This window comes from Bubalus bubalis, chromosome 6 (assembly GCF_019923935.1).
Source record: "Bubalus bubalis isolate 160015118507 breed Murrah chromosome 6, NDDB_SH_1, whole genome shotgun sequence".
NCBI lineage: Eukaryota > Metazoa > Chordata > Mammalia > Artiodactyla > Bovidae > Bubalus > Bubalus bubalis.
In genome coordinates this window covers 100,016,176-100,029,758 of record NC_059162.1, presented here as the reverse complement: position 1 = coordinate 100,029,758, position 13,583 = coordinate 100,016,176, and the positions used below count along the sequence as shown (strand labels likewise).

The 13,583-nt window shown below is 39.3% G+C and overlaps 1 protein-coding gene across 2 annotated transcripts in view; it reads right to left on the bottom strand.

Moving 5' to 3' along the window:
• The window catches only part of LOC102397381 (intracisternal A particle-promoted polypeptide), a 37,840-nt gene extending 24,949 nt beyond the window's left edge, over nucleotides 1–12,891 (bottom strand). The window contains exons 1-4 of one of the 2 annotated variants that reach the window (XM_006052543.4): nucleotides 12,716–12,891; nucleotides 9,118–9,459; nucleotides 6,651–7,082; nucleotides 458–613 (exon numbers count right to left, since the gene is read on the bottom strand). In XM_006052543.4, coding sequence (XP_006052605.1) covers nucleotides 458–613; nucleotides 6,651–7,082; nucleotides 9,118–9,409 — 880 coding nt within the window. In that variant the 5' untranslated portion in view covers nucleotides 9,410–9,459; nucleotides 12,716–12,891. Of the gene's footprint in view, nucleotides 1–457; nucleotides 614–6,650; nucleotides 7,083–9,117; nucleotides 9,460–11,722; nucleotides 12,692–12,715 lie in introns of those variants that run through there. The other variant, XM_025288830.3, reaches the window with a different exon arrangement.
• Between the last annotated feature and the right edge of the window lie 692 nt (nucleotides 12,892–13,583).

The window sequence follows — 13,583 nt, the reverse complement described above, 5'->3', positions numbered from 1 at the left end:
CTACACTACAATAAAATACAAAATGTCCATACAGTATTCCTTTGGATTGTCCTGCATCTCCACACTTTGGAGACCACTACTTCCTGTTATCCCTAAAGACCATCTCAGACGCTGTGAATAGTTAATATGTTTGAGATTTATTTTCCTATTTCTCACTAGAATTCAAATATTAATTTTTAAAGCAGCATATCTTAGGCAGTTATTTGATAATAATTGGGTATCTAAGAACTCAAAGATTTAAATCACCAAATAATAGACATCAAATAAATATCTTTATTCTTAGATGTGTCCACTATACTATATAAATGCAATTTCTAAATCTGCAGCAGGTATGTGAAATTAAATATGCCTATTTGACATACATGCATATTCTCACATGTTTAATAATAACAAAAATTTTAAAGGTTTTGATCCTGAAAATAAAGATAATTTATATTACTTTTTAAAAGGTTCTCACCTACTGCATACAGGTACTTTCTTGCTTTCTTCCGAGGTCGAACCTTAGATGTCTGCAGAAAACTACAAAATTTGTTCTCTTTGGGAGATTTGCACACCTCACAATACTCTTTCAAAAGTGTTTGCAGTGCAACACGAAGATTAAAATCAGATATTCCTAAAGTAATGTTGAAAAAGATGTTTTAATCAACTTTTAAACAATATTGAAAAGACTTATTTCCATGAAAAGGAAATACATTTAACAATCAAAAAATGAAAGCTCATCATCAAACATTGGTGTTTGTTTCCTACAATACCAAATATTTTTTTACAGCTTCGGGGTATTGGAGTTTCAGCTTCAGCATCAGTCCTTCCAAAGAACACCCAGGACTCATCTCCTCTAGGATGGACTGGTTGGATCTCCTTGCAGTCCAAGGGACTCTCAAGAGTCTTCTCCAACACCACAGTTCAAAAGCATCAATTCTTCAGCACTCAGCTTTCTTCACAGTCAAATTCTGACATCCATACATGACCACTGGAAAAACCATAGCCTTGACTAGACAGACCTTTGTTGGCAAAGTAATGTCTCTGCTTTTGAATATGCTATCTAGGTTGGTCATAACTTTTCTTCCAAGGAGTAAGCGTCTTTTAATTTCATGGCTGCAGTCACCATCTTTAGTGATTTTGGAGCCCAGAAAAATAAAGTCTGACACTGTTTCCACTGTTTCCCCATCTATTCACCATGAAGTGATGGGACCCGATGCCATGATCTTCGTTTTCTGAATGTTGAGCTTTAAGCCAACTTTTTCACTCTCCTCTTTCACTTTCATCAAGAGGCTCTTTAGTTCTTCACTTTCTGCCATAAGGGTGGTGTCATCTGCATATCTGAGGTTACTGGTATTTCTCCCGGCAATCTTGATTCCAGCTTGTGCTTCTTCCAGCCCAGCATTTCTCAGTGGTAGCCAAAATCCACAGTAGTGAGATATATCCTTGGTTGGGTAAGTAGGTCTTGATATCAGATCAATAATTGGATCTCACCAAGAGAGAGGTCAGAGTCCAGGCCCATAGGCAAGGACCTTAGCCTGAGCAGATATCTATTCTTTCACCACCCTCATGCCTCAAGCTAGAAAGAAGTGGTGAGAATACAATACATAGCAATTAAATTTTAGGTGGGATAAAGAGAGTAGTAATATCAAGATTGCAAGGAGAAATATCAATAACCTCAGATATGTAGATGTGCATGTGTGCACGCTAAGTCACTTCAGTCATGTCAACTCTGTGCGACCTTATGGACTGTAGCCCACCAGGCTCCTCTGTCCAGGGGATTCTCCAGGCAAGAATACTGGAGTGGCTTGCCATGCCCTCCTCCAGGGGATCTTTCCAACCCAGGGATCGAACCAGGACTATCTCCTTTGTAATTAGCAGACGGATTCTTTACCACTAGGTGGGAAGCCCCCAGATATGCCAATAACACTACCTTCAAGGCAGAAAGCAAAGAGGAACTAAAGAGCCTCTTGATGAGGTCAAAGAGGAGAGTGAAAAAGCTGGCTTAAAACTCAACATTCAGAAAACTAAGATCATGGCATCCGGTTCTATCACTTCATGGCAAATAGATGGGGAAACAGTGGAAACAGTGACAGACTTTATTTTCTTGGGCTCCAAAATCGCTGCAGATGGTGACTGCAGCCATGAAATTAAAAGATGCTTGCTCCTTGGAAGAAAAGCTATGATAAACCTAGACAGCATATTAAAAAGTAGAGACATTAAAAAAAAAAAAAGTAGAGACATTATTTTGCTGACAAAGGTCTGTATAGTCAAAGCTATGGTTTTTCCAGTAGTCATATATGGATGTGAGAGTTGGACCATACAGAAGGCTGAGCACTGAAGAATTGATGCTTTTAAACTGTGGTGTTGGAGAAGACTCTTGAGAATCCCTCGGACAGCAAGAAGATTAAACCAGTCAATCCTAAAGGAAATCAATTGTAAATATTCATTGGAGGGACTGATGCTGAGGCTGAAGCTCCAATACTTTGCCCACCTGATGTGAAGAACTGACTCTCTGGAAAAGACCCTGATGCTGGGAAAGATTGAAGGCTGGAGACGAAGGGGACAACAGAGGAACAAGATGGTTGGATGGCATCACCAACTATCACCAACTCAATGGACATGAGTTTGAGTAAGCTCTGGGAGATGGTGAAGGACAGGGAAGCCTGGCGTGCTGCAGTCCATGGGGTCTGCAAAGAGTTGAACACAACTGAGCAACAACAACAAATACCAAGATAGAAAGTGTGTCATGGAGAATTATCAGAGCAAGCAGATTTGAACAGAATTGCCAAGTTAAGCATGAGCAGTATATCAAGAAATAGCAATACAACTATTTAAATATACCCCAGAAAAAAAAAAGAGAAAGTGACTGAAGAATTCAGTTTGGAAGAAACATTAGCCACATAACAGAAACAGATTCTCTATATACAAGATAGATTTATTTTTAAGAATAAAGATCCTATACGGGAAAAAAAAAGGCTCAAAGACAAAATGAGATGCATTGCTAAAGAAATAAAGTGACAGCAGTGCAGACATAATAAATTAGAAGCAAGAAACTAATTAGACAAAAATCAAATTGGCAATTTGGAGTAAAGACTTAAGAAAACAAATGTGAGCACAGAGCAAAAAACAAAGTATTTTAACATTCAGTTCAGTTGCTCAATCGTGTCCGACTTTTTGCAACCCTATGAACTTCAGCATGCCAGACCTCCCTATCTATCACCAACTCCGGGAGTTTACTCAAAAACTCATGTCCATTGAGTCAGTGATGTCATCCAGCCATCTTATCCTCTGTCATCCCCTTCTCCTCCCGCCTTCAGTCTTTCCCAGCATCAGGGTCTTTTCCAATGAGTCAGTTTTTCACATTTGGTGTCCAAAGTATTGGAGTTTCAGCTTCAATATCAGTCCTTTCAATGAATATTCAGGACTGATTTCCTATATTATAAGATGATAAATACGAAAGACAAAAAAGTTTCCAATACAAGGATGAAGACCACCAAAGGAAACGTTAGAAATATTCAGGAATTTCACAAAGGAAAAATTTTCCAAAATGAAGGGAAAATTGCTGCATACCACAGGGCATGACCAAAAAAAAAGGAAAAGGGTATATGGAAAAATGGCAAACTTGAACACAAATCAAGAATAATGAAAGAGAATTCTTTAGCCATCCAAGCAGAAAAAGCAAATCATTGGGGAAAAAAAAAAAAAAAAAAAAGCACTCCTTACAAACTTAGGGTGGAGGTGGAAGTGGGGGGAATGCTCAAAAATCAAGCATATTGTACCCACACAAATATCTGTTAAATTTAAAAGGTAACAGAAATTCTCAGATATGAGGGAAAAACTCAGCAAATACAGTAATCATGAACCTTTCTTAGAAAAAAAAAATCTTGGTGATGAAATTTAACCAATCAAATGACGAATCAAAAAAGAAAGCTCAGGGAATTCCCTGGCAGTCCAGTAGTTAGGATTCGGTGCTTTCACTGTGATGACCTGGGTTCAATCCCTTGTGGAGGAAGTAAGATCCTGCAAGCACTGCTGCAGGGCCCAAAAATAAAAGAAAGTTCAGGAACAAAAAGCCTACTGTTTAAAAACTGGTACAGAGCATTAAAACCACTTAAATATAGAATAAAAGCACAGAGCTAGGAGGATTTGAAAAGTATCTATATAAGGGCTATGTAGACCTTGAGGCAGGTAAGGAGAAAAATAACAATACTAATTACCTCATTTTTCACAGCAGAGAATCTAAACTTTAAAATTGAAACACAAAATGAAACTATGGTTTCACCTTTTAATGAAGCTCATCTTTTTGTTTTTATTATGTAAAAACTTTTTAGAATGAATACTTCTTGGGATTAAATAAACATTTACCTAATTAGTATCTTCTTTGTTAACTTTTAGTGAGATTTAGGTATATTTTTTGTATTATAAATAGTATGATAGAATGATTCATATTCTTGTAAATTTTTTTCTATCCATCCTTGCAACCATACACCCACCCATCATCCATTCTCCTATACAGAGACATCTAGAATGATGTTTAATGAATGTTAATTATAACTGGCTATTTCTGTATGGTGAACTTTGGGTGATCTGTTGTTTGCTTTTTTAATAATTTATTACCTAAAGTTTTTTATAAGAGCATGTACCATTTTTAAAAAGTAAAATCGTTCTCTAAAATGCAAGAAAAAGATATGTTATCATATACTAATAATATTAAATTACCTGAATTATACACCATAGGGGAAAATCTACACATTTCACATAATACAATTTAACCATTTCAGTGAAGTCTTTTGCTCCCTCACTCTATTTTGTGGGAGAGTCTCATTAGTTTTCTGTATAAATTGTCCACCTTTTCTCTAAAAAGACCAGAGATAAAGTTTCAAAAATACTGAAAAATAGTAAGGTTGCCTTTGGAAAATATCCTCCATTTATTTCTCCCTTGCTTCCCTGCAGTTGTATTCCAGTGAAATGTCCTTAGGTGATAACTACTGGGCAGTACAAGACTTTAATATTATGACAGTAAAAAGTCATAGGAAAACATGCCCCAATTCCAGGGAACTTCCCTTCAGTACTTTGTATCTGCAGCACTTTGCAAAAGTCAACTCAACCATGAAAGCCTTTGTCCCGCTCCTAACTTCTCACATGATACACACAAAAAACATGTCTGGATAATTCTTCTCTTGCTTTAGCATTTAAATATAGTCAGTCTTCATTTTTTGTGGATTCTTTACTTATGAATAATCTACTCACTAACATGAATTTTTCAAACTCAAATCAACACTCACAGCGCTTTCCTGGTGGTTCACAGACATGCCATACAGTGGCAAAAAATTTGAATCACCTAACATCCATGCTTCCAGGTGAGACTGAAAGAGGCGACATTCTGCCATCTTATTTCAGTTCTCACTATAAACAAGTGTCCTCTTCACATTCTATTTAGCATCATGGCACTTTGTATTTTCTGTTGGCCTTTTCACTGTTTAAAACAGTCCCTAAGCACACTGCGAAAGTACCATGTCTAGTGTTTGTAAGTGCAAGAAGGCTGTGATGTGTCTTGCAGAAGCCTAACATGTGTTACGCTTCACTCAGCCTTGAGTTGTAGTTTTGTTGGCCATGAGTTTAATGAATCAACAGTATATATTAAATGAGGGGGTTTTGACAGACACACACAAAGAAACAAGTTTATGTATTGATCAGGTGACAAAAATTTTGTGACCAGAGGCTTGTAAGGACTTACCTCATGCTTTTCTTAGGAACAATGGCTCAGTATTTGCTGATCACTGTTCTTGGTAAATTTATAGAGGATAACTACCACAAATAGTAGTAGTTAGTGAGAACTAACTATATAGTAGTAGTAGTAGTCAGTGAGTAATGACTATATATATGAATAATGAGAATTAATGATATATATATTAATACAAGATATCACTGAGAAAAAATTACAAATTTCTGTTGACACTGTTAAGAGTGGAAAAACTTAAAAATCCACATTAAATATAATTATATCATATAATTACAACTTTAATGCTAATACTATAATTAATTCATAGTAAAATATTTGTAATTCAGTCACATCCTAAATGACAAGAGTTAAAGCTTCAAATCTTGAAACTGTTCCAAAGTAGTTTTTAAAAATAAATTTAAATATTATTTTTCTAATATAAAGATAAAATTTATTTTATACTATGGTGAAAAGTGTTTTCAAAGTTTAGAACTTAAATATATTCAAAGGCTACATAGAAGCTGTATTATTATATCAATATACAATTAATTTTATAATGAGAGGACTTATAGAATTTATTGAGTTTTGGTTTTGTGTTCAGCATATATAGTTTTCCTTAAATGTTTAGTTTTGCTGAATTTTTCAAAGTGGCAAGAAGAAATCTTACGCTAAAATAATTAGTACTACTACCAAAAATAGCAGCAGTATTTTAGCTCTGTCAGTAATTTCCTCTCCCTTGGTAGTTAACCTCAAGATAAAGATCTGATTAAAATATGTAGAAATACTGAAATGCTACTGTACCTACAAAATACAAAAGTTGTATCTTACATATAATAACCATTCAATAAATGTTTGCTATTGAAGTGAAAAATGAAAACACTATCACATTTCAAAGAGAGGAAAGGTCACTGGATAAAACTAATTTAATATAGGACAAAAAAATTACCTTCTATGTACTTTACAAGTCTCTGAGGAGGTAATAAAGGGAATCGAATTGGGTCCAGCACTTCCACCACATGTTTTCTTCTCTTTCCTAGATCTTTCAGTATCCATTGCATTGCAGCTAAGAAGACCTGGTATTCATCCTCGATGCTAAGCTCTTCACTTCGCAAAATTTTGATCAGCTGATCTTTTGTAAGTGCCAGGAACTCTTCCCCACTATGCACCTCCAAGAAATGGACATGAATGTAGTTTTCTGTAAATTCCAGAAGATCATGGCAGGCAATCTGCTCAGAGAACTGAAAGATCCCAATGCAGTTCAGTGGATCAATTTGTCCTTTCAGAAATTCACAGCAAAGATTAACGACTTCAGTCAACTGTAGCATGTCTGCTGCAACAATCAACTCCTGGACATTATTCACGCCTATGTTCACTATACCTAGGGAAGCAGGGAGACAAAATGACCAATAAAATAAAACAAACATTTGACTTATATTCAAAAAGCATTATACTTGATTCCACTGATAGCTCAGGCTTTGTGGGAGTAGATGAATACTAAGTAAAAGGCAACAAAGAACTTGTAGAAAGGTGCAAAACCTAAGTGATAATAGTACTGCACATGCATGGAGCACTTAACAATGAACCAGGCACAGCATAATTGCTCTATACATTCACTTAACCCTCCATATAATCCCATATAGTAGGATTTCCCCCTTATATTTATATTAAGAAAACACAATTGGGAAGTTAAAGTAACTCAACTCTTTGTCACACGGTTAAGTGAGATGCAATGTAGGGAGTGACATCAAAGTCCATGCTTTTAACATAAGGCTATATGCATCTAACAAACATCTGACTGAGGCAAAGGAGTGAGTAAGACATGGGCCATATTCTTCATTACAATCAAGTGCCATATAAATGTTAATTTTTAATGTGAGGTAAAACCAAGAGTCCATAACATATGAGAAGTTTTAAACATTTAACATTTAAGTAACTATATATACCAATCTCCTTCCAGAGGGCTTCACTTTCATATACTTATATGATGACTTTGGAAAGAGATCAAATACTCAATTATATTTAGAAAGAAAAGGATATCCTACCTAGTAAGGATAAACTCTCCATTCAATCTTTTTCTTTTTTTTTTGACCTAGCTGGGTCTTAGTTGCAGCATAGGGAATCTTTGTTGCTGTGTGCAGGATCTAGTTCCCTGACCAGGGATTGAAACTGGGCCCCCTGCATTGGTTGACTGGATTCTTAACCAATGAACCACCAGGGAAGTCCCTCCATTCAATCTCATAATTTCCCTTTATCCCTTTTAAAACATTCAACTAAACTGCATGTTTGTATTCTCAATTAGATTTATAAAGTCTGTTAAGAAAAAGCTTGCCCTTTCTGTATTTCTAAAAGAGTCATGTCTGACTCTTTGCGACCCCATGGACTATAGCCTATCAGGCTCCTCTGTCCATGGGATTTTCCAGGCAAGAGTGCTGGAGTGGATTGCCATTTCTTTCTCCAGGGGATCTTCCCGACCCAGGAATAGAACCCGGGTCTCCCGCATTGCAGGCAGATGCTTTACCATCTGAGCCACCAGGGAAGCCCCTTCTAAACACTAGGTGCCCCCAAATTTTATTATATATGAATGAATGGCCAAAGACACTAAGGTGATAGGGAGAATATGGCTTGTTAAATGCAAATAGGGAATTTTCCAAAAGTATAAGAAATGGAATTCACCATGGGAATAAACAGTAGTGGCTGCAGAGAAATCTAAGACTTAATTGAATGAAATGAGAGTTCATTACAAATTTGGAGACGATAACATCATGGGTTGTGATGGAAGGTAACTGAAGGAATGGTATTGGATGAAGCCAAGGATTACTTTAGAGTAACAAAAAGAATGCCCTACAACTTAATAAGTCTTTACAGGTTATTAAAAGCCCTTTTACAGCAACAACAACAAAAAAACAAAATACTCAATCAAAAAATGGTCAGAAGACCTAAATAGGTATTTCTCCAAAGAAGACATACAGATGGCCAACAGGCACATGAAAAGATGTAAGGCAGAAAAGTATAAAAATGAAAACCAAACATTTTCCCATACACAGACATACACTATTTTTTTTCTGACTTGCCAGTAGTATGGAGCCCTAACCCCTGATGCCTAGGAATTCCCTATATTAACACTTTAGTGTATCTCTTTCAAATCTAGTTTTCCATATATATTTACACTACATATAATACTTACATGGGCTTCCCTGGTGGCTCAGTGGTAAAGAATCTGCCTGCCAATGCAGGAGTCACAGGTTCAATCCCTGGGTCAGGAAGATTCCCTGGAGAAGGAAATGGCAACCCACTCCAATATTCTTGCCTGGGAAATCCCATGGATAGAGGCGCCTGGCAGGCTATAGTCCACAGGGTTGCAAAAGTCAGACACAACTTAGCAACTAAACAACAACAATATAATACTTACATACCTGTGTAAATGAAATCTAAAAGTATTTGAAAGATTCCAGCTTCAATTCCTAGAATCTGTACAACATCCTTTGAGGACTCCTTCATTCCTCCAGTGAACAAAGCTGCAAAGTAAGGACTACTAGCAGCCAAAACCAGCCGATGAACTTTAAAAGTTTCCTTCCCAACTTGCAGCTCCACATCACAGAAATGCTCTCCATTCCTCATTTTATTGATCTGAGCCAAGATGAGTTGAGCATGTTTATCTAATGAAAAATGACTATCACCAGCCTTGGCACAGCCCTCATTAGCCATGATGATGATAGATCAATTAAAAGGACTGTTGCCCATAATCTGGTCCTACCCTGAAAAAAAGAAAGAGACCAAGCAACAAATTTTTGTGTTTAGCATGTCTTCTGTTCACATACATATGAAACATTCCCTATCCTGGAGGAAATTAAAATCTATTTAGGGACATGAAACACACATGAAACTAACAAGGACTAAACTGTGTGGTGCTATTCCTAACAGGGTTTCAGAGAAGGGGATGAATAATGTGGTCTAAAGTAACTGGACAACGCCTCACAGCAGAAATGGAACCCAAACTGGATATTGAGTGACAGTGTATTAAGGTATGAGGAGACGGTGAACTGAAGAAAACAAGGAAAGGCACAAAGGTAGAAGATGGATAGCCTTGTACACTGTGGTAAGGAAGCACACACGGCAGTCAAAATGAACTTTCAAAAAGCAATTGTGGGGCTTCCCTGGTGGCTCAGTAGAAAAGAATCTGCCTGCCAATGCAAGAAACATGAGTTTGACCCCTAGTCCAGGAAGATCTACATGCAGAGGAGCAACTAAGCCCATGCACCACAACTACCGAGCCTGTGCTCTAGAGCCCAGGAATCACAATTACTGAGCCCAGATGCCCTAAAGCCCATCCTCTGCAACAGAGAAGCCATCACAATGAGAAGCCCAAGGACCACAACTACAGAGTAGCCCCGGCTCACCACAACTAGAGAAAAGCCAGTGCAGCAATGAAGACCCAGCACAGCCAAAAATAAATAAATGAGTAATTTTTTTAAAAAAAAAAGGAACTTAAGTGTTCTCTTTTTTTTTTTTTAAAGCAATTGTGATCAGGCAGGCCAACTGTCTGCTTAAAATCCTTCAATTTGTTCATTTCCTTTAGCACAAAAAAGACCTTCAAATTTCATCTCTGTCTACCCATCCAATCCTACCTCCTATAATCCTCTTTGAATACTTTTAATACTTCAATAAAATCTAACAATTTGCAGTTCTCTAAAGGGATCTCTTTCATGATACCCTTTCCCAGCTTTTCTGTCTGGATCTTTTTTATAATTAAAGACTGTTCAAACTTAATATCCTCCAGGAACTCTTCCCTGTTCCTCTCTCCTCTGGGTTTGGTGCTCACCCTAACCATACCTATTTTACAGCCCATTATCACAATCTGGGGGCTTCAGTAGTAGCTTAGTGGTAAAGAATCCACCTCTAGGAGATGCAGGTTTGATCCCTGGGTCAGGAAGATCCCCTGGAGAAGGAAATGGCAACCCACTCCAATTTGCCTGGAAAATCCCATGAACAGAGCCTGGCAGGCCATGGGGTTGCAAGAGAGTTAGACACAACTTAGTGACTAAACAACAATAATCACAGTCTTCCTTGTCACCCTACTCCCTATGAACACACACATAGGGAGTAGGACTGAAAGCTCTCCAGAGAGCTCAAAAAACAAGTCTGAAACACGACTACTGTCATGTTTATTCTTAATAAACCTATAAAGGTTCATGTTCAAACTTGCTTGACTTTTCAAAAAGTCCTTACTTTCTGAAAGTTCCCTGAAAGACAATTCTTTTGGAACTATCTTTCATAGCTGTAGCACTAAGAAATAATAATAGCTTAGGTTGTTTTTGTTTAATTCTGACAACTTTTTCACACATTATGCCAATTGTAATTCTCACAATAATTAAGAGGCTGGAAGAAAAGATATTGTTATTCGAAATAAGAGAAGGAAACTGAAGCTCAGTTTCCCAAGGACACAGTGTTAGTACAATGACAATCCTAGTATTTAAACCCAGGTCTGACTCTAAATCCTGGGGTTTTCCCACCATATCATGTGCACAGAAAGAGCTTTGAAACCCAGGCAAATAAGTTTGAACATGAACCTTTATAGGTTTATTAAGAATAAACATGACAATAGTCATGTTTCAGACTTGTGTTTTGAGCTCTCTGGAGGATGTGCTAAGAGGTAGCAAAGTCTTAGAAAAGAGACTTCCAGCTTCAACAATGAGAATCAAAGGGATAAATCCAAGTTACTTTTTGAAAAAAGAAACCATACGATCCAGTCATATAAGAGATATCGAGATGAAGCACAAGAGAAATCTAAGATGACAAAGGCATTTAGGTATCAAGGAAAATTAGTCGACTAACAGAAATGCTGGGAGCGGCTAAGTTTTCAGCATTCAGTAAAACTTATCAAAGTAAAAATAACTAAGCTGATTATTATGATTACTTAGGAATTAACTTCTTGAGAAACTTGACTGAAAAGTTCCAAGGTAGCTGCTAAAACTTCACATCAGCACCAACATAAATGTCAATATATTACATTTAACTTACACAGAAAAAGTGTATTTCTCTCTAGATAGAAATTTGATCTGCAGATATTATTAAACATGGCACGGCAGTCAGGCTTTTTCTGTTTTAGATTTCTTCCTGTCAGCAGATTCTGGACTCAGCGATTTGTTTAATTACAAGGTACCTCCTCTGCCTCCAACTTCAGGGCATCAAGCATAGCTTGAGATAAAACGCTGCCTCTTGGTACAAAAAAGTGACTGAATATCCATCCACTCTGGCAGCAGACAGCAGAAATCCTCCTTCACTACTAACTACTACGCTTCTTAGTAACTGCTGATACTATCCCACGGCCAGTGCAGTAATTCATTCCAAAAGAAGGTACGTGGTGTTACCCCATTTCCAAAAGGAAAGAGCTTAATATAGGGCCATCGCATAGGGATGTAAGGGACGCGCCTCAACAGACACAAATTTGAAAGGTGGATTATTAAGGAAACGGTGGAGACGCTCAGAGGAAGCAAAGAGAATCTATGTTTAGTGGCCTCAAATTCACTGCCTCGAGCATCTGGAAGCTGCTTCACTCAGCAAAGGGTGTCAAAAAGAATCCCAGGACGAGCGAGCGTCCAAAAAAAAAAAAAAACTAAAAAAGAGGCTCTTTGTGCTTGATTTGGAGGCTGGACCCGGAGAGCTACTCCTGGGATGCTGCGCCACTAAAGGCAGATAAACGATCCGGCGCTACCTAAACGGCCGGGAAGGCATCTCAGATGGGTCTGGCGAGAGCATGAGGTCTGACGAAACCAGACCGGCCGGGGCTCGGCCTCGGATTCCCCAGTGGGGGCGGGGAGACGAGAAGCAGGTGGAGACCGGACTAGACGACGCTCCGGTGAGGGCGAAAACACTTCGATTATTGGAGGCATGCCTGAACGGCAGGAGGAAGCCGGTTCCAGAGGCTCCTCGCACGCTCCTCCACAAAGACAGAGGCGAGGACGAAACTCCCAACCCAGTCACAGATGCCCCCGGGACGCGGGCCCTCCTTACCCGCCGCTTCCCCTTCCCGCCGGCGCCCGCTCAGGCTCTGCGCGCGCAGCCGCGATCCGCTAGCGCGCCGAGTGGGCGGGGAAAGCCCGGCGGGGTGACTAGGCAGTGCGGTCCGCGGCCGGGTGCTGGAGGTGAGGCGGGTCTGGGGAGTGGGCCTGTCCGCTTCGCTGGCCAGGCCCGTCTGCGCGTGCGCACTGCTCTTCAGCTCCCGGGGAGCGGCGCCTACTGGTACTACTTTGCGGCGGCGCTCGGCTGGTGCTTGACTACTCACAGGCAACGGTCCAGCGGCCAGCCTAACCTGCCTGTGGAGGCTGGCGGGCTCGCCGTTTCCACGCCGCCTACCCTTTCTCGATTCTTGTGGCGTCCCAGACAGCCAGCGATCATCCGTGCTGAGAGTCGGGACCTAGTCTCCTCACGCAGCCTCTGACGCTGCTCCCAGAGAGTCCACAACTGTCTAGATGTGGCTCAGACGGTAAAGAACCAGCCCGCAATGAGGGAGACCTGGGTTCTATCCCCGGGTTGGGAAGATCCCCTGGAGAAGGAAATGGCTACCTACTCCAGACGGGCCTGGTGCAGGCCATGGTGTCGCAAAGAAACGGACACGATTGAGCGACGAACACTTTCTCTTCACATAAAGGACTTAGAGTTTGCACCTCCAGGCCTATCCATCCCTCCAAAACTGTTGAGTACCCCACAGAGAGAACATTCAGAGTAGAAGTCAGTCCAAGACCTGGATAAAGTCATTTCTGCAATGAAAGGAATTACAAGTTTATCTATCATTTCCTTTTCTGCTAGGTACAATGTTTTCCTCTTTTTTTGTTATGTATTTATTTGTAAGAATCTTTCTTAGAAATTCTGTAGCCCTGTT